The 26360-nt window shown below is 45.4% G+C and overlaps 1 protein-coding gene across 3 annotated transcripts in view; it reads right to left on the reverse strand.

Moving 5' to 3' along the window:
* atat1 (alpha tubulin acetyltransferase 1) overlaps positions 1-22635 on the reverse strand; it is a 59991-nt gene extending 37356 nt beyond the window's left edge. For all 3 annotated transcript variants that reach the window (XM_073032274.1, XM_073032266.1, XM_073032282.1), the window contains exons 1-4: positions 22191-22635; positions 6589-6649; positions 5013-5104; positions 4495-4552 (exon numbers count right to left, since the gene is read on the reverse strand). In XM_073032274.1, the coding sequence (XP_072888375.1) occupies positions 4495-4552; positions 5013-5104; positions 6589-6649; positions 22191-22285 (306 nt within the window). In that variant the 5' untranslated portion in view covers positions 22286-22635. The remainder of the gene's footprint in view (positions 1-4494; positions 4553-5012; positions 5105-6588; positions 6650-22190) is intronic.
* Between the last annotated feature and the right edge of the window lie 3725 nt (positions 22636-26360).

The following is a 26360-nucleotide window of genomic DNA, read 5'->3' on the forward strand; positions in this document are numbered from 1 at the left end:
GATTATTATTATACCCGCACGTTTAGGTTTAGTATTGACGACGTATATTATCTGTATATTTGCATTGATATTAATTTTGTGTATTTTTACTAATAAATACCGTCAAAAATAGTATCATCAGACTTCAACGGACGTCTCTATCTTTGCTGGTAAGTCACCCAGTTACGGGGTTCGTAACAGTGTCCTTGAGCAAGGCACTTAACAACACATTGCTCTGCGACGTCACCGGTGCCAAGCTGTTTGGGTCCTAGTGCCCTTCCCTTGGACAACATCGGCGGCAAGGAGAGGGGAAGGCCTGCAGCTTGGGCAACTGCCGGTCTCCCATACAACCCTGTCCGGGCCTGCGCCCTGGAAACTCCAGGCGTAGATCCATGGTCTCTCGAGATCGACGGATGCCACCACTGCCAAGGCCTTAGAAGGTGTTGGTCCGACCATAGTTGGAGTATTATGACCATATCAAAGGAAGGATGTACTAGCCCTGGACAGGATCTAGAGGGGGTTCACAATAAGTTATGACAGGAATGAAAGGCTTAGCATATGAGGAGCATTTCATATTTCTCATCTTGGACTCAATGGAGTTCAGACAGACAGGGGGTGGAGGGGAAATCTCATTGAAACCTACCTGATAAGAAAACATCTGGATAAAGTGGACATGGAGAGGATGATTCTATTAGTAACAGAGTCTAATATCCAAGGGCATGGCCTCAGAATAAAGGAATGTCCTTTCAGAACTAAATTAGGAGGAATTTCTTCAGCCAGGGGGATCTTGTTGCCATGGAGGGTTGAAGAGGTCAAGTCACTGGGTGTAAGAGAGTAAGGCAGGGATTGATAGGTTCTTGATTGGTAAGGGGGTGAAGGTGGGAGAATGGGAGTGAGAACAAAAATCAACCAGTGACTGAATGGTGGAGCAGATTCCAGAGGCCAAATAGCTTAATTCTGTTCTAATTCTTGTGTAAGAGAGGCTGGTCTCCATGATGTGCTAACACATTTCCACAACTCTCTGTGGCCACAGTTCCATACCAAGCTGTTATACATACAGATGGGATGTTTTCTATGAGGTGAACCTGCTAGCGAGGAGATGAACTTCAGCTCTCTTCATCTTCCTGCTGCTCCTGGCCAGCTAGTCACCTTTCATTAATATCAGCTGACATCTAATTCTGCTGCCATTCATGGCCAATGCTCCATAATGGCCCCTGGGAGGCAAAACCCTGAACTTTCCCAGCCACCTAAAACTCAGTCCTTTTCCCTTTGCCCTCCTCCAACCTCACTCAACCCATTTGTTCCCTCATCATCTCCCCTTCTGCTTCAATTCCATAACCCTCGTTGCTTCCTATCTGCACCCTTCATTACTGTGCTTGACACGCAAGGGTCCAAACTTGGAGCACACTCAATGGGCTGAATGGCCTAATTCTGCTCCAGTGTCTTATGGTCAAACTCTCTGCCTCAGCTCCTTTGTGATACCTTAAACCTGCCATTAGTAGGTCATCAAGAATTACAGCGGGATTTCGATCAGATGTGCAAGAGGGCCGAGGAATGGCAAATGGAGCTTAATTCAGATTAGTGCAAGGCGCTACGTTCCGCAAAATTAGGTAGACAGGGTGAAGGCAACGTGTGGCTCATGGGCTTTCATCAATCAGGCCATCGAGATACAATGAAAAGCTTTTGCTTGTATGCATTCAGACAGATTATTCCATGCACAGATACATCAGGGCAATACAAAAGGAAAATTACGGAAATACAACTAAAAGAATTAAAGGTACGGAGAAAGTGCAGAGCACAGAACAAGTACAAGGACCATGACATGGTAGATCAAGAGTTCATCATTATCGGCTGTTCAAGGAAAATGAACAACAGTGGATGACAGAAATCTGAGATAAAATCAGAAAATGCTGGGAAGAAAAACCCAAGTTAGGAAGCATCAGTGGAGAGAAACCAAGCTGACATTTCATATGAAGATATAAACTCCGTTATGATCTTCACAGATGCTGCCTCAACTGCTGGGTCTATGCAAGTTTTCAGTGTTTTGTTTCGATGATAAAGAAATGGTAGCTGGTTCCGCTGGGAGCAGGGGCTTTTGTAATGTATAAAGAAGCATATTTCCTATGGTGGGGGTATCCAGAACTAGAGGGCACAGCCGCAAAATTGAGGGGCGACCCTTTAGAACAGAGGTAGGGAGGAATTCTTTTAGCCAGAGAGTAGTGAATCTGTTGAATGCTCTGCTGTGGACTGTGGTGGAGGCCAAGTCTGTGCATATATTTAAGGCAGAAATTGACCAGTCAGGGCATCAAAGGATATGGAGAGAAGGCAGGTGTACGGGGTCGAGTGGGATCCAGGATCAGCCATGATGGAATGGCGGAGCAGACACGATGGGCTGAATGGCCTAATTCTCCTACTATGTATTATGGTCTAAGGAATGAGAAAATACACAGAAGGAAATATTAGAGCTGAGTGCAGGTGAGTCCTCCAACACCTTGTAACGGTTTCAGTGTCGGTGTACAACAGATCAGTTAACGATCCTTTCTATTCTGGTCTTGCAAGGCAACATATAATTGGAGTGCCACAGTAGATTAGTGGTTAGTGCAGTGCTATTAACAAACAAAACAAACAAATACTTTATTGTCACCAAACAACTGATACCAGAGCGTACAATCACCACAGTGATATTTGTTCCTGCGCTTCGCACTCCCTGAAGTACAAATCAAAGTAAATATAATTAAAATTTTAATTATAAATCATAAATAGAAAATAGAAAAGGGTCAGGTCCAGATATTTGGAAGGTACGGCCCAGATCCGGGTCAGGATCTGTTCAGCAGTCTTATCACAGTTGGAAAGAAGCTGTTCCCAAATCTGGCCGTATGAATCTTCATGCTCCTGAACCTTCTCCTGGAGGGAAGTGGGACAAAAAGTGTGTTGGCTGGGTGGGACTTACCCTTGATTATCCTGTCAGCACTGCTCCGACAGCATGTGGTGTAAAGTGAGTCGAAGGATGGAAGATTGGTTTGTGTGATGTGCTGGGCTAGGTTCACAATCTTGCAGCTTCTTCCGGTCTTGGGACAGGACAACTTCCATACCAGGTTGTGATGCACCCTAGAAGAATGCTTTCTACAGTGCACCTATAAAAATTAGTGAGGGTTTTAGGAGACAGGCCAAATTTCTTCAGCTTTCTCAGGAAGTAAAGGCGCTGGTGGGCCTTCTTGGCAGTGGACTCTGCTTGGTTAGGCCAAGTCAGGTCATTTGTGATATTGACCCCGAGGAACTTAAAGCTTTTGACCTGTTCCACCACCGATGCAGATGGGGTCATGCGGTCCGCTACTCCTTCTGAAGTCAACAACCAATTCCTTCGTCTTTGCTGACGTTGAGGGATAAGTTATTGTCTTCGCACTATGCCACCAGGTTCTTAATTTCCTCTCTGTATTCAGACTCATCATTCCCCAAGATGCGGTCTGTCATCAGCAAACTTATATATTGAGTTTGATGGAAACTTGGCTACACAATCATGGGCGTACAGTGAGTACAGCAGGGGGCTGAGTACATAGCCTTGTGGGGCACCGGTGCTCAGAGTGATTATAGAGGAGAGCTTGTCCCCTATTTTTACAGCCTGGGTCCTGTCTGTGAGGAAGTTGAAGATCCAGCTGCAGATCTGAGTGCTAAGACCCCAGTTCTGGAGCTTAGGAATCAGTTTATTTGGAATGATGGTATTAAAGGCAGAGCTGTAGTCAACGAAAAGGAGCCTTACATATGCGTCTTTATTCTCCAGGTGTTCTAAGGAGGAACGTAGTGCCAGAGTGATGGCATCTGCCTTTGACTGTTGCTCCGGTAGGCGAATTGCAAAGTGTCGAGGTTGACCGATAGATTATGGTTGATGTGTGCCATAACCAATCGCACAAAGCACTTCATAGCAATTGATGTTAGAGCTACAGGTCGGTAGTCATTCAGGCATTCCATCTTGATTTTCTTCGGCACCGGGATTATCGCTGCCTTCTTAAAACACGAGGGGACCTTAGACTGAAGCAGGGAGCAGTTGAAGATGTCAGCAAACACTCCAGCTTGCACAGGCCCGGAGAATTGCCTCTTGGCGCCCTTAATGGCTTTCCGGAGTTCACGCCTGGATTCCATTTAGCGACTGGTATCTCCGGACCTAGAAGCCGCAGCTCTAGCCTTCAAAAGGGACTGGACCTCATAATTCATCCAAGGTTTCCGGTTATTACAGCACCCCCTGTAAGTAAGTTTGTACGTTCCTTCTCGTGTACACACAGGTTTCCCCCATTTCCTCCCACAGTCCAAAGGTATAACAGTTAATAGGGTAAATGGTCATTTTAAATTGCCCCGTGATTAGCTTAGGGTTAAATAGGTAGGTTGCTGGGCAGCACGCCAGAAGGTCTGGAAGAGCCTGTTGTGCACTCTATCTTTAAATAAATATGGAGATCACACACCACCAAAACTTTGGGAGTTTGGCTTTTAAAGGAAAATCAAGAAAACTAACGCACAACTCACCAGAACAAAGAGTTTTTTGTTTCCAACTTTCAGGAAACCAATAGCAGCTCCCTTCCCACTGTGGAGAGAGTGAACCATCAGTTAACAGTCAGAGACAGACATGTACAACATACCTCATGCTTAAAGAAATTAACCTAAATGTCCCAAGATGCTGCATCATGCTAAACTTCGACCTGAAGTATTGACAATGCCTTTCCTCCCACTGATGCTGCCTGACTTGCTGAGTTCCTCCAGCAGATCGTTCACTGTTTCAGAATCTTATAGGGAAGGTTGCGATGGGAGTCACTTGGGGAGAAGTTATGCTCGTAAGGTAACTGGATGACAGAACTGCCTCAGAGTGAGGAGATAGGCAGGGGGACAATAAAAATCTAATTTGTCCAGTTAGGTTCCTAAATCCCAAATGTTTCCCACCTGAACCCACTACGCACTGGATTCATTGTGAGGAAGCTGCTGAAATCAAAACTTCTCCTACTCGGACGGCTGTGTGGGGACAAGGGGACACCAGGCTTCGCACTTACTGGTTAGCGACGGTGTCCTTCAGGATGTAGAGACGATGCCGGTTCATCTGCATCCGCGAGGCATTGGTGATGGGTGCGGACAGCTGCTGGGCCTGCAACAGAACAAGACTGTGAAAAAGACAGGGCCACTCCAGTGTGCAAGCAACTAGTCACAGGCCACGGGAGCACGGGGAATGATCAGGATTGCAGAATCCCACTCCACTCTCAATCCTCAGGCAGGGTTTCTCTATGCCCTCTAGGTTCAGACTCCCGAATCCTGGGAAATAGTGACCATCTACCTTGTCTACACCCCTTATGAAATTATAAACCTCCTTACAGTAACCCATTTACTCCTTACACCTCAGGAGTAAAAAGTCACAGCCTATCCAGACTCTCCTTGTAACTCAAGCTCTGCAATTCTGGTAACATCCCCGTGAATCTTATCGACACCATAGCCAGCTTAATACATCCTTCCAATAGCTGGACAGCCAGTACTGCACAGAAAGCCTCTACAACTTGTACATAGACTGCTTCCCTTGGAGATGCAGAGGGGAGATTTGATGCATGTGTATGAAGTGATAAGGGGTCTGGATACAGTAGGAACAGGGAACAGCAGACACACTTGGTGGAAGGGCTTGAGAACTACAGATCATGGGTATAAAAGGAAAAAGAATTGACAGTGGAATGAATAAATACTTTTTACGCTACACAGCCATCAGACTCTTGAACCAGCATGGGTAACCAATGCAACACAACCCTAAACTGATTCTACAATCTACAGACTCACTCTCAATGACTTCTTGCAACTCGTTCTCTGTACTTTTTTATTTACTTGCACGATTTGGTTTCTTTTGCAAGTTGGTTATTTGTCAATCTTTGTTTATGTACAGTTTTTCAAAAATTCTACTGTATTTCTTTATTTTCCTGTAAATGCCTGGAACATATACATACAGTACTTTGACGATAAGCTTGACTTTGAGCACATGGTTCGAATCTGGAGTGCACTGCTGAAGGACAGGAGAGTGACACAGCTAACAGAGCCGCGACCCTACACTCCAGGGGTGATCTGGCTTGAATCCTGAACTTTCTGTATGGAGTGTGTATGTTCTCCCTGTGACCGCATGGACTTCCCCTGGACACCCCAGTATCCTCCCATGTGCCAAGGACGTGTGGGTCAGTAGATTAATTAGCCCACTGTAAATTGCCTCTAATGTGTAGGTGGGTAGTAGAATCCAGGGGAGAGCTGATAAAAATAAGGGGAGAATAAGACAGGCTAAATCTAAATGGGTGCTTGAGAGCTGGTACAGTCGGTGGGCCAGAGGATCTGCATCTAGCCTGTAAGACTATGTGTAGGTGGGTTCCATAGTGGGCTTCAAAGAGGAATCAGATATGATGCAAACAGTTTTATAAGAAAAGGAAGAAAAGTCAAAGTTACAACATTGCTCTGGTACAGGGTTGGGGGGTGGGGGGGGGAGCATGATGGTCTCCTCTGCTGTAATGAGTCTTAAATTCTAATTGCTTTATTACAGTATGGGTAGAGGTTATATCCTCTGAAATGAAAATGATAGAACACCCAGCAACTCACGGCCAATTTTACCTTGGCTGAAGCCTCCCCCATCTTGTCCAACACCACAGCAAGCTGGTTCTCAAGAGTGGCCCTGTGGAGACAGAAGAGTGTATCACCATCATTCTTGGAGCAGTGACGTGGGATCAGCTTCCATACGGAGCGGATATCAAAGGCAACATGAGGGTGCAGAAGTTTTCAATAAAGGCGCGAAGGATGAGAATTTTGTAGTTATTGGCAGTACTTCTGGAGAGCTTTCGCCAAATGTCCTTGAGATGTTGTTATGCACCTCTTTGAACTGCGGAGGTAATTGTGGTTAAAGTTGAATACACAGGAATGGAAGAATCTGCAGAGTAGTCGGTACATCCCTCCCCACCACCTACAGGAGGCGCTGCTTCAAGACGCACCATCCATCATCAACGGTGCCCACCAGCTGGGCCATGCCTTCTTCTCACAGCCACCATTGGGCATGAGGTATAGAAGCCTGAAATTTCACACCACCACCATGTTCAATTACCACTCAACTGGTAAAACCCAAATCACTACAGTTTAGTAACACTACAACCACTTTGCACTAAAATAGACTTCTGTTGTATTTTGTTCTAATTATGTTCTTGTAAAAGTCATGCATAGTTTATGTTTAGCTTATGTTTTTCTTGTAAATGCTGATAACATGATGCTATGTTATAGACCATAAAACATAGGAGAAGAATTAGGCCATTCAACCTCTTGATTCTGCTCCACCATTCAATCACGGCTGATTTGTTAATCCCTCTCAAACCCATTCTCCTGCCTTCTCCAATAACCTTTGACACCCTGACTAATCAAAAACTTATCAAACTCCACTTTAAATATGCCCAATGACTTGGACTCCACAGCTGCCTGTAACAATGAATTCCAGATTCCCTACCCTCTGGCTAAAGAAATTCCTCCTCATCTCTTTTCTAAATGAATGTCCCTCTATTCTGAGGCTGCACCCCTTGTAGCCTCACCCACTATAGGAAACATCATCTCCACATCCACTCTATACAGACCTTTCAATATTCAATCAATTTCAGTGAGATCCTCCTCATTCCTCTACACTCCAGAGCAATCAAACGCCCCTCGTACATTAACCCTTCCGCAAGAATGATTCCAGGAATGAAACTCCTCCGGACCCTCTCCAATGCCAGCACATCTTTTCTTAGATAAGGGGCCCAAAAGTGATCAAATACACAAAGTGCAGTCCATATTGGGACTGCTTCTTTTCATGTTATATGTCAATGATTTGGATGAATGAATTCATTGCTTTGTGGCCAAATTTATAGACAGGTGGAGGGGCAGGTAGTGTTGAGGAAGCAGGGAACATGTAGCGGGATTTAGACAGATTGGGAGAATCGGCAAGGAAGTGACAGATGGAAAACATAGTGTAGGGAAGTTTATGGTCATTGCCTTTGGTAGAAGGAATAAAGGCATAGACTATATATTAAAAGGGGAGAATTTTTTTTTTAAAATCAGAGGTCTAAAGGGACTTGGGGGTCCTTGTGCAGGATTCGCAAAAGGTTAACTTGCAAGTTGAGTCAGTGGTAAAGAATGCAAAAACAATTTTAGCATTCATTTCAAATGGATTAGAATATACGAGCAAGAATGTAATGCTGAGGCTTTATAAGGCACTGATCAGATTGCAGGATTGTGAGCAGTCTTGGGCCCCTTATGTAACACAAGATGTGCTGGCATTGGAGAGGGTCCAGAGGAGGGTCACGAGAATGATTCCAGGACTGTAAGTGTTAATGTCTGAGGATTGTTTGATAGCTCTGGGCCTGTGATCACTGGAGTTTAGAAGAAATGGGGGTAGTTTCATGGAAATCTATCGAACATAAAAAGGCCTAGAGAGAGTGGATGTGGACAGGATATTTCTTATGGTAGGAGAATCTAGGACCAGAGGGTACAGCATCAGAACAGAGGGAAATTCTTTAGAACAGAAATAAGAAGACATTTCTTTAGCCATGCGGTGGTGAATCTGTAGAATTCCTTGCCATGGACAGCTGTGGAGTCCAAGTTATTGAGTATAGTTAATGTAGTGGCCGATAGGTTCTTAGTTAGTCAGGGCATCAAAGGCTACAGGGGATGGGGAAGGTGGGAGAATGGGGTTCAGAGGGATAATAAATCAACCATGATGGAATGGTGGAGCAGACTTGATGGGCCGAATGGCCTAATTCTTCTCCTAGTGGTTTATGGTCCAGAACAAGTCTCAGGGTCTCCAGGCCTCCAGTCTCCAGACTTCCCATCGACCCCTGAAGTAGCTGATGACAGGACCCCAAACTCCAAGATATGTCACCAAAGACTCCAGCAAATTTCTACAGATTGACCATGGGGAGCACTCTAGCTGGTTACATCACCGTCTAGTATGGAGGCCTCAATGCATGGGATCACAAGTGACTGCAGAGGTCTGTAACTCAGCCTGCTCCACTGCAGGAACAACCCTGCCCACCATCGAAGACATCTTCAATAGGGGTGCCACCTCCTTGAGGCATCGCATCAGGAAGGAAACCCCCCCCACCATTCGTCACATACCCACTTCTCTTTACCAACATCGGAGAGCAAGTACTGGAGCCGGAAGACTCAGTGTTTCAGGAACTGCTTCTTCCCCTCCATAATCAGATTTCGGAACAGTCCATGAACTCTAATTCGCCATTCCTCTTTTGCACACCTATGCTTTTTAATTGTAACGTGTACTGCGTGCATTCTAACGCCGCCACATAACAACAAGGTTCATGACTAATGTCATTACAATCAACCTGATTTTCTCAACACCGCCACTCCCTTTCTGCTCCCTGAAGCTGGCATTCTGCTTTATCATCAACAATACTTTCTAACTTGCACTGCAATTAAGCTGGAAACCATCATAATTAACACCACATCAGAGGGTTTATGGCATGCCAAACATCAGTAACTCAACAACTGTGGTTTTTGAGTGAAAGCATGAGGGCCCTCGATTAATACAGATATGGTCAGTTATAAAAATCCCTATGGAGTAGGGTGAAGCATCAATACAGGATACGTGTGAATGTACCTAGAGTACTATGTTCATCTACTTTGTTAAAAAGGATGCATTAGAAACAGCTCTGGAAAAAAAAAAAATCACTGGATTAGTTAGACATGTTCATGAGGAAAGTTAGACAGACTGGAGTTTAAAATAGTAAAATGATCCCTGATTGAAGTATTGAGACCCTGATATATGTTAATGTGGTGGATAGAGAGAGATTATTATGGGAGAATTTAGAGTTGGAGTTCATTGTTTAGGACAAATGAGCTGATTGTTTAATTTAAAGATTTAAGATCTTTATAAAAATTTGCCTTATTTCTCACACATACAGTGAAATGTACTATTTGTGTCAAGGACCAACACCGCTCGAGGATGTGCTGAGGGCAGCCCATCCAACGCCAACACCTAGAACTTACCAACCCTAGCCGTACATTTTTGGAATATGGGAGGAAACCCATGTGATCACAGGGAGAACATGCAAACTCCTTACAGAGAGCAACACACACAAGATGCTGGAGAAACTCAGCAGGCCAGGCAGTATCCATGTATGTTTTTCCCCCCCACAGATGCTGCCTGGCCTGCTGAGATCCTCCAGCATTTTCTGTGTGTTGCTAAGATTTCCAGCATCTGCAGATTTTCTCTTGTTTGTGGTTTCCTTAGAAAGCAGCAAGAATTGAACCTTGACTGCTAGTGCTGTAAAGATTATGCCAGCCGCTTTGCTACTGTGCTGACTCTCTCCCAAAGAGTTTTACCTCTTTGGGATGCTCTGCCACAAAGTGGTTGAGGAAAAGTCTTTGAATATGTTTAAAGTTTAGATAGATTTTTTTAAGCTGAAAGATCCAAGGTTACCATATTAAAACAAAAATGTCATGCAATTGTAAAAGTTTCTTCCTCCCAGGCAATTAATCTCATTTAGCTATCCCCTCTATTCCCTCAGTCAATGCACTGCACTGTAAACACTAAGCCAAACTTTAAAATGTTGTTTACATTGTAAATAGATGTTGATATTAATTTTGCATTTTATTCCATAGCCATAGTTCTAATTTCATAATTCTTCCTTGTTCATAATTGTAAGTTGTAAGTTCAAATTTAATTGTCATTCAATCACACATGAATACAGGTACACATAGCACATACAAGATATCAGTATAATACAGTCACACACAAAAAAAATCATTCAAGTCCCGGAGTCCATGAATATTGCAGCAGTCTGCAGTCAAACACAATACAACTTGTATTCTGCTGAGTGAACACTAGTGGCAGCACTGACTCCAGCTGGACACTGTGTCACATCGGCTCTGGTGGACAGCATCAACTTCGATACCTCTCTCCTGACGAGTATAAACAGGCAACACCACGGCTTGAGGCCTAGCTCCCAACACGACCACGGCCATGCAGCACCCCCAGCGTCCACAGGGAGTTGTGATCGCAGGAAAAGCAACTAAGACGATCACTGCCTTCGCACATCGACTCTTCTCTGACGCAGGCAGCAGCCAGTCCAGCTCCTTCAGCTTCTCGGCCAATGAAGAACTCATGCCAACACACCACAGGAAATTCCTGATACATGTGAATGCATGTGGCGAGTTACATTGCTCCTTGCTGGGCAGGTGGGAATGTGGAGTTGAAGTTACCATCAGATAACAAAATAACACATTACTGAAGGAACTCAGTAGGTCAGGCAGCATCTGTGGAGGGTAATGGCCAGTTGACAACCAGATCAGCAGTGATCCATTACCAGCAGAGAAGGCTAGAGGAGACAAACGTCCTGCGTTTACTCTTTGTTCATGTGTTTATGGGACTACATATTTAACTAGTAACTGGGGTGGAGTTAATGAGTGACAGAACAAGAGAGTCTGATTAACATCAGCACAGACACATTTGCAAATGGTAATAAGGGACGGGGCAACAAAATGGCATTGACATTGCCTTGGCTGAACAGAGGAGCACTTTCGTAACAACCTGACATCATTCTTACCCTCGACCATTAGATAGATAGATAGATAGATACTTTATTCATCCCCATGGGGAAATTCAACTATTTTTCCAATGTCCCATACACTTGTTGTAGCAAAAAAATAAAAAATATGATATGCATCTAAATCACTATCTCAAAAAGCATTAATAATAGCTTTTAAAAAGTTCTTAAGTCCTGGCGGTAGAATTGTAAAGCCTAATGGCATTGGGGAGTATTGACCTCTTCATCCTGTCTGAGGAGCATTGCATCGATAGTAACCTGTCGCTGAAACTGCTTCTCTGTCTCTGGATGGTGCTATGTAGAGGATGTTCAGAGTTATCCATAATTGACAGTAGCCTACTCAGCGCCCTTCGCTCAGCTACCGATGTTAAACTCTCCAGTACTTTGCCCACGACAGAGCCCGCCTTCCTTACCAGCTTATTAAGACGTGGCTCTATAATGAGTCAACATATAGCCGGGGAAGTGATGACCCCCTCCCCCCCCCTTCTGTTAGACTGCTTGAGGCAACTTATTTTTATTCTTTCTTACTTCTCTTCTAATATTTGTATATCTGTGCACCGTGTAATGTGACTGTGACACTGTAATTTCTTTTGGGATGAATAAAGTATCTATCTATACAACATCAGGTCAGAAGTGAGTGTGTACCAGACCTGGATTCAAAGTTCAAAATAAATTTATTATCGAAGTACAAACATGTAACCATATACTATCCTGAGATTCATTTTTGTGTGGGCATTGACAGTAAATCCAAGAAACACAGTAGAATCAATGAAAGACTGCACGCAACAGGACAGACAAACAACCAATGTGCATAAGATAACTGTCAAATACAAAAGAAAAACAATAAATAAACAAACAAACAAGCAATAAATATCAAGAACATGACATGAAGTGTCCTTGAAGATGAGTCCATAGGTTGTGGGAACAGTTCAGTGACAGGGCAAGTGAAGTTGAGCGAAGTTATCCCTCTGGTTCGAGAGGGGTAATAACTGTTTTTGAACCTGGTGGTGTGGGTCCTGATGCTCCTGTACCTTCTTCTTGTTTGCAGCAGCAAGAGAGCATCAGTGATGGGGAGGACTTTACTCGTGATGGACTTGGCCACATCCACTAGTGTTTGTAGTCATTTCCATACAGTATACTCTCCACTACACAGCTATACAAGTTCCTCAAAATTTTGGATATCATGCCAATCTTCACAAACTGCCATGCTTTTCTTATAATTGCACTTGTGCGCTGGGCCCAGGACAGATCCTCTGAAATGATAACACCTGTGATGCCATCTGTGTTAAGGATTAACAGAGATACAGTCAGTTACAAAGGGCACTGTGGGGTGGAGACACAAGACTCTGCAGGAGCGTAGTCTGGAGCAAACAACAAACCTCTGGAAAACTGAGCAGGTCAGGCAGCATCTATGGAGGATAATGTACGTTTTGGGTCGAAACTCTGCATCACTGCACAAGAGTGGGTCGCAGGGTTTAGCAGCTTCCAGCTGAGCAGGGGTGGAGGGAAGAATGCAAAGGGTAGCAAGTCTAAACTGGAAGCACATGAGAAAAAGCGCAGTGGAAAACCAATGTCAAAAGTAATTCAGTAACTTGAGGAATCAGCCACGTATTAATGAGCAGCAGCTGTCGGATGAGGTCACGAGCAGCAACAATTGAGGTCCTGTGCCGCTCACTCGCTGTTTGGGTGGAGATTAGGGCAGTTCAATCCTCGTTTTTGAGGGCAGCAACAACTGAAGCACAGTTGTCAGGGCAACGAGGGGGGATGGAGGATTTCCGTGATGGAAACCATCTCCACCCCCGAGAAACAGGCAGCAATCTACAATAACACGCACAAAATACTGGAGGAACTCAGTGGGTCAGGAAGCACGAATGGAGGGGAATGAACAGTTGACATTTTGGGCCAAGCCCTTTCATCAGGACTAGGGAAGGGGGAATAAGCCAGAATAAGGTAGGCGAGAGGAAAGAGTATCATTTGGTGTGATTGGCAAAACCAGGTGAGGGGGAAGGTGGGTGAGGGAGAGGGGATGAAGTAAGAAGCTGGGAAATGATAGGTGGAAAATGGAAGAAGAAAAAAAATCTGATTGGAGAGGAGAAAGGTAAGGACCATGGGAGAAAGGGAAGGAGGGGCACCTGAGGGAGGTGTTAGGCAGGAGAGGTGAAGGGAAAAGGTAGGAGGCAAGCCAGAGTGGGGAATAAAAAGGGGAGAGGGGAGACATTGCCAGAATTTGGAGAAATTGATGTTTATGCCATCAGATTAGAAGATACACAGATGGAATAAGAGGGGTTGCTCCGCCAACCTGAGAGTGGCTTCATCGTGCCAGCGGAGGAGGCCATAGACCGACATGTCGGAATGGGAATTAACGCTTGGACCTGGTGTTGCATTACACCCCAGATACCTTCCAACACACTTAACTGGGAGAAGCCTTATAAAAACCAGTTCATCCCAGATTGGTGATATTTATATCTTTGACTCCTTATATTCACATTTGGGAAAACTTTGCTCCAACATTGCTGAATGCTGATTACTAGGACTTCTCTTACTCAAGTAGAGCAGACTAATAGACACTTTACTTGCAACATTCAGTACATGGATGGGCGAGAAATAAAAATGTTTGCATTCATCTCAGGCCGACTCATAACCAGTGAGGGATTTTTCAAGTGAAACTACAGTGGAGGAAGCACAATATCCAATATATATCCATGACAGCAGTATTATAAGAGGCAAGAGATTTTTTAAATCACGCACTGCTGATGAGGGGACCAAGCCTGGGCGGCACAATCGCTTTGCAGCACCAGTAATCACCATTTGGGGTTCAATTCCTAACGCCGTCTGTAAGGAGTTTGTACATTTCCTCTGGATGCTCCGGTTTCCTCCCACATTCCAAAATCCGTACAGTTAGGGCTAGTGAGCTGGGGGAAGGGTAAGTTGTTGCCGGAAGCACGGCAACATTTGAGGGGCCGCCCCCAGCACCATCCTCACTTCTCCATGTACACGTGACAAACACAGCTACTCTTTAAAATCTAATCCTTGCACGTGTTGAGAGGCGAGATGGCAGTATGAATCCTCTGTGGGATTGTGACACTATTCCCTTCATATCCTGAAGCCTGAGTCACATTTAACAGGGCAGGATGCCTGTCATGTTCAGTAATAGATCCGAGGTTTCAGTTAGAAGGAGGCACGCACGCACAGAGTGGAAAATCCCAAGGTCAGTCCAGTGCTGCAGCTGCACTCACAGCCTGGTGTTTGTGGCCAGCAGCGGAGAGGCCCCAATCAAGGCACAAACAGCCTGCTTCCACTTCTCACTACCATGAGAACCATTTCCAGGTTTGCCCATATCCACATATGGATGCCAGAGTCCGCATTCGTACGTCTACTGCAGAGCAACGGACTGCGACTCACCGCCTGAAGGTTGTTATAACCGGCGTGGTAATGGGGACAAGCTCCCACTACCTATTAAATACTCCTAAATGGTCTGCATCTCAAATAGCCTCAGACAGCCAAGTCCAGCTCCTGGCCTTCACGTGTGGCTTAGCTACTAAGCCTGGCAGAACCATTTCCACTGACAGGAGAAGGGGCAAAGGCAGGTTACTGGTGCCTTAAAACCAGTCGCTTCGGGCAGATGGGGTTTGTCAGTTGTGGTTGGCAGCTCATCTAGGAGAAGGAAAACTCTGATCTCAAACCTGTTCTGCCTTGCAGCTCATAGGGAAGGCTTCAGGAGCCTAAGAGAGAAGCCAGCTCAGATATTCCAAAACCCGAAAGAATATGAAACCGCAACACTTCTGACCCCAAGCACTTTGGATAAAGGGTAACTCAGCCTGTAAGGGTATTCGCACTGTACTGCTGCTGCAAAACAACAAACTTCACGGCACATTTAGACCATAAGATATAGAAGCAGAAGTAGGCCATTCAGCCCATCGAGTCTGCTCTGCCATTCAATCATGGGCTGATCCAATTCTTCCAGTCATCCCAACTCCCCTGCCTTCTCCCGATACCCCTTGATGCCCTGGCTAATCAAGAACCTATCTATCTCTGCCTTATGCACCCAATGACTTGGCCTCCACAGCCGCTCGTGCCAACAAATTCCACAGATTTACTACCCTCTGACTGAAGAAATTTCTCTGCATCTCTGTTCTAAATGGACATCCTTCAATATTAAACCTGATTCTCAGCACAAAACAAAAATAGCATCTTTAGCAGGGATGGATGTCCTTTGGCACAACTCATCCATGCCTGACTGTCTGGAGTTTGCTCAATCTGTCTGTGACTGGGTTTCCCCAGGTGATCCTGTGTCTTCCACTGTTCCAAAGATATACAGGACGATAGATTAATTGGTCACTGTATATTATACCAGTGGCAGAATCTTGGGAAGGTGATGACAATGTAGGGAGAATAAAATGAGATATCATAATGGAGTAAAGGGGCTGAAAGGCCGCTGTAAGATCCTGCGACTCTGTTGGTGTTCGGTCTTCCAGAAGACAGCTTAAACCCATAACCAACTGAGTCTTCAGCATCACCATTAACAGAGCTTGAGCGGGGAAGACATGGGAGCGTTAATTGTGACCTCATCTCACAAGTTCAGCACTTCCTCCTCTTCCCCGCAACCCAGCATGATCTGAATGCAGGTTCATGAGTCATAGGACTTCCTGCCTGGGAATCTGTGAGATGCAAAGACCGGCAGAGGTATTCAACAGAGTTCCATTCGTATGAAGCAATGGCTTTTTTCAGAGACGTCCAGTTCCAAGCCTGAGCTGTTCTCACTGCCTGTCTGTGACTCAGAGGGGCTCACCAGACCAGGCTCCCGCCCACAGTTACACTTCTCTGTCATTCAACTGTACACATGTATACAGCTAAACAAAACAACTTTCTTCAGGGACTAAGGTGCAAAGCAATATCACATACAGATAACAAAAATCCAAAAAAGCAGTCCATACGAAGTTCCACATTCACCACGTTGCTATAAGAACAGTCCAAATCCTGATTTTCTATTATACAAAGCCACTTGTCATAAGTAACGAGAGCTGAAAACTATTTATTGTTGACTATATAAATGATTTGGATGCAAACGCACAAGGCTTGATTAGTAAGTTTGCAGATGAAACAAAATCAGGACATCTTGCTATTGACAGTGACAGAGGTTATCGTAGGTTACAGGGGGATCTTGATCAGTTAGGGAAGTGGGCCGAGAAGTGGCAACTAGGTTTTAATAAAGTGTGAGGTGATGAACTTTGGAGATTCCAACCAGTTTAGGACATACTATGAATGATGGGGCACTAGAGATTGCTCATTGAGAGCGGTGGCACAGTTAGACAGGATGGTGAAAAAGGTATTTAGTTCAGTGGCCTTCAACAGTCAGGGCAATGAGTATAGCTGTCAGTAGTGTATAGGAGTTGGAATAGTATGTTGCAGTTGTACAAGTTATTATTGTGACTGCACTTAGAGTACTGTGTACAACTTTAGTCATCATAGTTAAACTGAAAAGAGTGCAGAAAGATTCACAGTACTGTGCAGAACTCTTACACACACATATATAGCTAGGGTGCTTTAGACATTTGCAGAGTACTGTAGTCATTTTATGTATTCCATTGTACTGCTGCCACAAAAAAATAATTCATGACAAAGGTGAGTGATGATAAACCTGATTCTGATATGGGTCTCTATTGGGGACTGAGAGTGGGAAGTGGGCAGGGAGAGGGAAAGGAAGATGGGAGGGAGCAGGAAGCACCAGAGACATTCTGTAATGATCAACAAACCATTTGTTTGGAATCAGATCACTTTGCCTGGTGTCTCAGGGCTGGGTGTGTCTGCTCTGTGCCAGCCCCTGCCCCTGGCACTCCTTCTCCGCCACCTGTCCCACACCCCTCCAGCGGCGCTCCGCCCTCGCCATTCCCAACATCCTCTGCTCCCACCAGATTTATAAACTCACTCTCCGCTGCACATTGACAAGTACAGTACTGTACAGAAGTCTCAGATTCCCTAGCTATATACGTATTGTACATCTGCCTAAGACTATTGCACAGTACTGCACGAGGATGTTACTGGGACAAGAGGACCTGAGTTATAGGAAGAGGACTGCCAGGCACACTCGGTCTTTATTCCTTGAAACATAGGAGAACGACGAGCAACCTCATATTTAGAAATGTTTAAAATTTGGAGAGGCATAGGTTTAAAAGTGAGAGGGAACGATTTAAAGGAACCTGAGGGCCAACTCTTTCCACACAGGGGGTGGTGAGTGTACGGAACGGGCTACCACCACACAGGGGGTGGTGAGTATATGGAACGGGCTACCAGAGGAAAGGGTTGAGGCAGGTACAACAGGATAATTTAAGAAACATTTGATGGAGACCTTCTGGGTGGGCACCGTGCTCAGTATGGACTTGTTGGGCTGAAGGGCCTGTATCCGTGCTGACAACAGTAAGATGGGTGCAGCCTCCTTCAGTCAATCATCTCGTTTCCCTGTCTATACCTTTACCTCACTCTGCTACTCAGTCACGGCCCTCTGCAAGCCAACCTAGATCCAGTCTGTCACTGAAGTGACTCGTTTCTTTTCCAAGAAGAACTTTAATAGAGATATAATGAAGGGAAAGGTAGTGTATCGGTTAATTTAATCGAGTAATGATCCAGAGACACGCGTTCAAATCCCACCACAGAAGCTGAGGGATTTCAGTTCAGTTAATTAAATTTGATATCATCACTTAAAAATATTTGGAATACGTCCTGGTTAAAACATCACCACTCCACTGAGAGATTTGCACAGAAACTTTGACGGTGACATTCCAACAGGCTCAGAGCTGCACTGGCCAGATCGGAGAAGCTGATGCTGTTCAGTGATATGGTCACCTCTCTACAGGCTGGGGGCAGGCACTGAGGAGGGAGGGGCAGGCGTTGGGTGGGGGGGGGGAAGAGGGGTCACAGTGCTGACATCTACTTCATCCACCTGAATCAGGAGTAGGCCTTTGATAAAATGAGGGCAACAGGGTCGGAGGAGGAAATCTACAATTAGATCCAGCAGAGCTACACAAAGATCTGGTGTGATCCTAATCAACGACAGTCAAGCTTGGAGTCAGGCAGGACAGCCTCTCTCAGAGTAATCTAACCCACTGAAACCCTTACACTTGGACAACTCTATTCACCCCACATTACCAATACCAGGTTCTACCTCTCACCCAAACACAAGCACAAGGAGCAATTTTACAGTGGACAAAGCTTTGGGATGTAGAAGGGAACTGGGGGGTGGCACAGTAGTGTAGGGGTCAGCATGGTGCTACTGCGACACCAGAGACCCGGGTTCTGCTCATAACGAGTGTTGTACGTTGTCCCCGTAACCCCATGAGCTTCCTATGGGTTCTCCGAAGATGTACGGGTTCATGGGTTAATTGGTCACACGGGTGAAAGTGGGCAGCGTGGGCTTGCTGTGTCTCTTTAAACCCATATGGTGATAGAACAAACATGCATCAGATTGAACCGCAGTCATCGGGGCTGTGAGGCAGAGGTTCTACTAGCTGTGTCACTGTGGGGCCCACTCTCCTGTTTGACTTGTTTGGTGCACTGCGCTCACGGGTTACTGGGCTACGGTGCCCCCCAGTCTCCTGGATAATTCAGGACCACTGAACTACCTGCGGCAGGCACACTAAGGAGAGCCAACACCACAGCCATCTCTGCCAGACCCTCCAACTCCATTGAAAGGATAACTGAACCAAACAGACTCTCCCAGGGTGACACGCCACACGACCTTACACCTCGCAGGTCTCATCGGCAGGCGAATGCACGACCAACATCAGATTCCAAAGTCACTCCATTCTGCACTCATCACAGGAAGATTTCTGTCAGTGCAGAGAGGAAAAGATGCTCTCCGGGGCCTCCTTGGAAAACATGCAACATCCTCACCGACTCTTGGAGAATTCCTGGCCTATGATCTAGTCATCTGACAACTTGCACTCGTTCCTCGATCTCACTTTAACTGTGCAAAAGGAGCACATGGTCCCTGTCATGCAACTGTTTGGAAGTCTGAACAAAGAAATTACATTTTTGTACAGAAATTGACTAGTTGAATATTGGACACTTTGTGAATGCTCAAATTCCTTAATGCATTATCAATCACAATACAACAATACACTTATTAATACAGAATCCATTAAAGGACAATGTTATCTCAGAATTAGTAAACAGGCCAATAGTCAGGGTCACCCTTTGTTGCCTCCTTATCTCAGAATGCCAGATATCTCTGGCCCCATGCCCTACAGAGGGGAGCTATGCTCTCAATGATTTCTCCAGTGATGTCCCCAGTTGACTGCATGCTGTCTGTAAACTAACCCTTGCATGCACGTTATCTTAACCCTTGCCTTGCCACAACCTCTACAATCTCTCAAAGCAGAGAAGCATCTGGGATGGGTCGGAGCTGAGTTTGACGCTGAGACATAAAGAGCAGGAGGAGAGCACCAGCTCCCAAGCCGTCCACCTGTCTCATGTGGCTGAATTTGTGGATCCAGCACTGGGCTGGCTCACCTCCAAAGAACCAAGAATGGAAGTCAGTCACCCTCAATCCTGAGTGCCTGCCTAAGAAAAGGACTGAACCCTTGGCCAAATCCATCAGCAACTAGACAAGCTTCAGAGGTGCAAATTACAGATGAACTGTTTGTCACACGTACGTTGTAATGTGTCATTTGCGTCAATGACCGACACAGTCCGAGGATGGACTGGGGGAGGGGCTCACTAACATGGCCACCACTCACTAACCCTTCTTGACGTCTTTGCAATGTGGGAGGAAACTCACACAGTCACTGAGAGATCATACAAACATCTTGTAGACAGCAGTGACAACACTATGCTAGCCGTTATGATACCGCGTGCCCAAGATTTTCCAAGGCGGTGGAGTCTTGGTCAAATTGTGCCGACTTTCCAAGGTTAAGGTCTGCCAAAATTTAACTGCGTCTGTGCCCGGTTCATATTGGCCTGGGGAGGTAGTGTGAACCAGAATGCAGGCATGCTTACTGGCACAGATCTGCGATGGCATCCTTAAAAGTCACGAAGCTGGCAGCTCCTCAGCTCTTCTAGCCGCAGCTGTCAGCCCGATTACTTGAAAGAACAGAATCCGGTTTATTGTCGCTGACATGTGCTGTGAAATTGTTTGCTTTAAGGCAGCAGTACAGCGTAAGATACAAAAATAATTGCAATACGTGACAATAAAAAATAAATAATTAGTGCAAAAGAGGAATGGCAAGGCGGTGTTCATGGACCATTTTGAAGTCTGACAGCAAAGGGGAAGAAGCTGTTCCTAAAATGTTGAGTATGTGGCTTCAGACTCCTCCCTGATGGTAGCAATGAGAAGAAGGTATGTCCTGGATGGTGAGGGTCCTCACTGATGGATGCAGCCTTCTTGAAGCAACACCTTTGGACGATGTTCTTGATGGTGGAAAGGGTTGTACCCGTGATGGAGATGGCTGAGTCTTTCCATCTTGTGCACGGGAGCGTTCACACCAGTCAGAGTCTCTCCAATGGTACATCTGTAGAAATTTGCTAATAGTCTTTGTTGACATACCAGATCGCCTCAAACTCTTCAAACCTGTGGATCTGGTTACAGGGTACCAGGGTCTCCACTAAAATCTCACCATGGCGGGCCGAACAGAAGCTTAATGGGATGCTCGCCCAGCACAGCTGATGGGAACTTAGAGATACTCCAAGAGCCTCAATTTCCCACACTTCTGCTGTCACAATCACCCATCAATCGTCCACTTTTGCCTGCAAAACCAACTGAGAACAAGCCTAAAGGAACACTACAGCCAGGCTGTTGATAAAGAGGGAGCAGCACCTCACTAAGCCCAGTGCACAAGTGGGAATGGCTTAGCTGGTGTGATTTTTTTAAATAAAAATGGGATTGTCCTGTGTACAAATAGAAGCACTGGCCAATTGTTGAAATAACTGAATACATTTTCTATTAAATATGTTATTTAATGTTGTAAAAGAGGCCAATCATTAACAATGGGGAATTTGCTATAAAAACAGGTAGTGCCTACAAAGAATACAGTACACACATCAGAAATCAATTGTGTTTCTCATTCTCAGTCTGGTGAAGAGCAAATAATCTTTCAAACATCTGACCCCAGCAATAAAAGGAAAGTTCCAATGTCTGCTGGGATTTGTGGTGAAGATATCTAGCTTCCGAAATAATTTTTCTGGGAATCCACACCCTCTCCCCATCTCCTTTTGTTCCTTCTCCAGTTTTACAAGTTCTGAAGTAAATCCTTCTTTCACTAGGGTATTGAGAGCACCTCTGCCCAATTCCAACATTCACATAGTCAATGAACCATGCAGTTATATGAGACAGAGGTCACATTCAGAGGGCGGAGGTGGGACCGGATTGGGGGAGGGGTGGTCTTCAAGGAAGGGATAGGGAGGGTGGAGAGGGGTCAAAGGTAAGGTCGGGAAGAAGGGTGGTTGACAGTGGTTTTAGGCGTAAGGTGGGGAAGGATAAAGTCCGGCAGAGAAGGGGGAGAGGAAGGCAGAGGCACCGGTTGCTGGGCGGGGAAGAGGGAGCAAGAAGCGCTTCAGAGCGCCGGGTAGGCAGAGGATCAGAAGGGTGGACGTATGGGGGAGATACCCGGGTAGGGAGAGAGAGCCCCGGACGGTAACACTTACTTGCTGGAGCTGCTCTTGCGGCCGGGCTGAAGGTGGTGATCCAGCACCGAGATCCTCTCGGGGAAGAGGGGGTTAATATCAAACGGGAACTCCATGCTGGACAATCTCAGCAACAAAAGGCAGCGATCAAAGACGGGCGCGCATAAGATGCATGCAGGGTTGATCGGGTTTGGCTCGGCCAGCGGCTGCACAGATGATTAAAATCCCAGTGAACTGCGGCCCGGAGTCACCCCGGGTCCGGGCTGCGACCCGCTGCCCCTCTCTGGGCGGCTCCACCGCCCACAGACAAAAGACCGACTACCCCGCTAATGGTTTACTTCAAAATCAAGTGCTTAAAAAAAATAAGCCTCATTCAATTAAAGATTCACCCACAACCCCATCCTGTCTCGGGTTAAAATTACAAGTAGCTCGGACACCGAGTCGCCCTAGAGACCGGCACCGGTTAGCCCACTTCCGGCAAAGAAGGGCGGCGGACGTCATGTCACCATTCGCCAGCCATGTTGGGTGAGGCGACGTATGGTCACCGATTTGAGCGCTAGCTGAGATTTCTAATACCAAAATCAAAGTCGAGTTTATTGTATCAGCGAGTGCAATGAAAAAAACCCTAATCACAGGCACATAGCTTCAGAAAAGCAGCGTTTATAAGAAAAAACACATTTGTAGATACACTTATTTTTGGATTACCTGGAATCTCACATAATTGTATCACCCATAAACAGGCTCTCCCGTCCTCATAATAATAATTCTGAAGCCCTCCATCAGGAAATAATTTGAAGAAAAACTGCTTAGAATTTCTTTCATTTAAGAGACCTGAGTGACTGCGGTTGTTGGAAATTGGAGCAACAGACAATCTGTTGGGGGTAACAATGTGATGATCAGGATCTATGGGGAAAAAAGAATTGCCAATGCTTTGGATTGAGATCCTGTTTTGGTCTTATGTTTATTCAATTTTGTGTATAATTTCAAAAAAACATGCAAATTATAGAAGCGGATGCAGGTCAAATTTAAGCTTGCATGGCACCTTGCCTGTTGACCGCTCCCCATTGCATATCAATGGCTCTGCTGTGGAAAGAGAGAAGAGCACGAAGTTTCTTGGTGTGCACGTAGCGGATGATCTAGCCTGGGCCCACAACGCCTCCTTGCTAGTCAAGAAGGCACAGCAGCGGCTACAGTTCCTGAGGAGACTGAGGCATGCAAGACCGGAGTCCGCACCATTCTAATCAGAAGGCACCATCGGTAGTGTCCTGTCTGACTGCATCATTGTGTGGTGTGGAAGCAGTGAGGCATCGGACCAAAAGACCCTATAGAACAGGATTCCCAGCCTGGGGGTCCACCGACTCCTCGGTTAATAGTCGGGGTCCATGGCATAAATAAAAGCTTGGGAGCCCCTCCTATAGAACATTGTAAAAACCACCGAGAGGATCACAAGGGGACCCCTCCCCGCTATTTGTGATGTTTACTGGGCGCATTGTACACTATAGGCCCGAAAGCATTGTTAAGGATCCCTACCACCCATTTCACAATCTCTTTGACCTACTATCATCAGGAAGGAGATACAGGACTGGGACTGCCAGACTAACAGCTTCTTCCCCCTGGGCTGTGAGACCAATGAATACCCTCTGCCACCACCCAGCTCTTGCTACTAAGAGAGCGAGCTGTTTTACAGTCCTGTTTACTGTTTATCTGTGCTGAGCGCTTTACATGCACGTGGAATGGTATTTCATTAGCTTACCTGTGGTAACATTCTGTTTTATGTGTTATCTGTATTTTGGGTCCACTATGAGTTTCAATTGTTGTATACACATATGCACAGTCAGACGGCAACAAACTTGAATTTGAGTAAATAAGATTAAATATATACATAATAGGCATCCGTTAGTCTTGCGAGACCATGGATTTGCCCCTTGTAAAGTTTCCAGGGTGCAAGCCTGGGCAGGTTGTATGGAAGACCAGCAGTTGCCCATGCTGCAAGTCTCCCCTCTCCACGAGACCGATGTTGTCCAAGGGAAGGGCAAGGGCCGATACAGCTTGGCACCGGTGTCGTCGCAGAGCAATGTGTGGTTAAGTGCCTTGCTCAAGGACACAACACGCTGCCTTAGCTGAGGCTCGAACCAGAGACCTTCAGATCACTAGACCAATGCCTTAACCACTTGGCCATGCGCCAAATAAGATTTCTGCTATAGTATTTGTAAATACATATATGTATGATCATTGATTTTGATAGGTAATTATAAATGCATATGATATATCTATGATAATTTATTTTTGTTTATGTAAGAATCTCAGGGGACAGTGTTAGAAAGCAGCACTGAGGGAAGATCTCTCCTGCTCTTCTATTATTTGCCAATTCTTTCCGCCTCTACATGCTGGCTATCTCCCCTCTACTCGTTCAGGATCTCAACATGAAATGTCAACTGCCCATTTCCTTCTACAGATGCCACCTCACCTGCCTGAGTCTCTCCAGTGTCTTGCCTTTTGCTCAAGATTCCAGTGTCTGCAATATCTCCAATCCCACTGCTGAGTTGCTTTGATTGCCTTGGCTTTTGAATTGCCCTTCTGCCTAGCAAGGTCAGCAAAAATGGACAAGGTGCCACAAGGCTGGAAACTGAGGCAACAGATATCCTACTGGGAGAACACAGTATGATGATGTGAGGTGTGAGGTGAAGTGTGAGGTGGTACACTTTGGAAGGACAAACTCCAAGGCAGAGTACAAGGTAAATGGCAGGAAGTGTGGAGGAGCAGAGGGATCTGGGGGTACATGTCCACAGATCCCTGAAAGTTGCCTCACAGGGTAGTTAAGAAAGCTTATGGAGTTTTAGCTTTCATAAGTCGATGGATAGAGTTTAAGAGACGCGATGTAATGATGCAGCTCAATAAAACTCTGATTCGGCCACACTTGGAGTATTGTGTCCAGTTCTGGTCGCCTCACTATAAGAAGGATGTGGAAGCATTGGAAAGTTTACAGAGGAGATTTACTAGGATGCTGCCTGGTTTAGAGAGTATGGATTATGATCAGAGATTAAGGGAGCTAGGGCTTTACTCTCTGGAGAGAAGGAGGATGAGAGGAGACATAATAGAGGTGTACAAGATATTATGAGGAATAGATAGAGTGGACAGCAAGCGCCTCTTCCCCAGGGCACTACAGCTCAATACAAGAGGACATGGCTTTAAGGTAAGGGGAGGGAAGTTCAAGGGGGATATTAGAGGAAGGTTTTTCACTCAGAGAGTAGTTGGTGTGTGGAATGCACTGCCTGAGTCAGTGGTGGAGGCAGATACACTAGTGAAATTTAAGAGACTACTAGACAGGTATATGGAGGAATTTAAGGTGGGGGGTTATATGGGAGGCAGGGTTTAAGGGTCAGCACAGCATAGTGGGCTGAAGGGCCTGTACTGTGCTGTATTATTCTATGATTGGCATCTATGGGGGAAAAAGGATTGCCAGTGTGTTCAATCAGACCCTGTTTCAGTCCTACGTTGACACAATCCTGTGTATAATTTCAGAATCAGGTGTCATGAAATTTGTCAGCTTGAAAGCAGCAGTTCAATGCAATACATGATAATAAAGAAAGAAAAAAAATCAATTACAGTAAATGTGTATATGTATATTGAATAGATTAAAAATAATGAAAACAGAAATAATAGATATATTAATAAAAAGTGGGATAGTGTTGATGGATAGTGTCCATTTTGGAATCTTATTGCAGAGAGAAAGAAGCTGTTCCTGAACAAATAAACACACGCAAATTATGGAAACCAGAGCAGATGAATTTTAAGCTGTCAATGCAATCAAGATGAGGCCCAAGTAGCAGCAATTATGGGTGGGGGTGGAAGGGGAGAACAGTCTTCAACTATTGGAAGTATTCAGGAAAACACACAGAGAACTCAAAAGGAGCGAATTATTGAAAGTACATTGTACCAGTAAAATGACAAAGTGAAAGTCACTGCAAAGGATAATGAAACCCAAAAATATCGTAATAACTTAAAACATTCTTGTACAATGCCAGATTTTAAGAGATCTTTCCATCAATTAACGAATAGAGGCAGAAAAGGCAAGTAGGTCTGAGGACAGAACGCAGCAGATGATTTATATCAGAGAGTCCAGGAAATGAGCGAGTGTTCATTCACTGTGGAAAAAAAAGCACTTGTGTGTGATATGCAATCAGTCATGTA

Source organism: Hemitrygon akajei, chromosome 2 (assembly GCF_048418815.1).
Source record: "Hemitrygon akajei chromosome 2, sHemAka1.3, whole genome shotgun sequence".
NCBI classification, from domain to species: Eukaryota; Metazoa; Chordata; class Chondrichthyes; order Myliobatiformes; family Dasyatidae; genus Hemitrygon; species Hemitrygon akajei.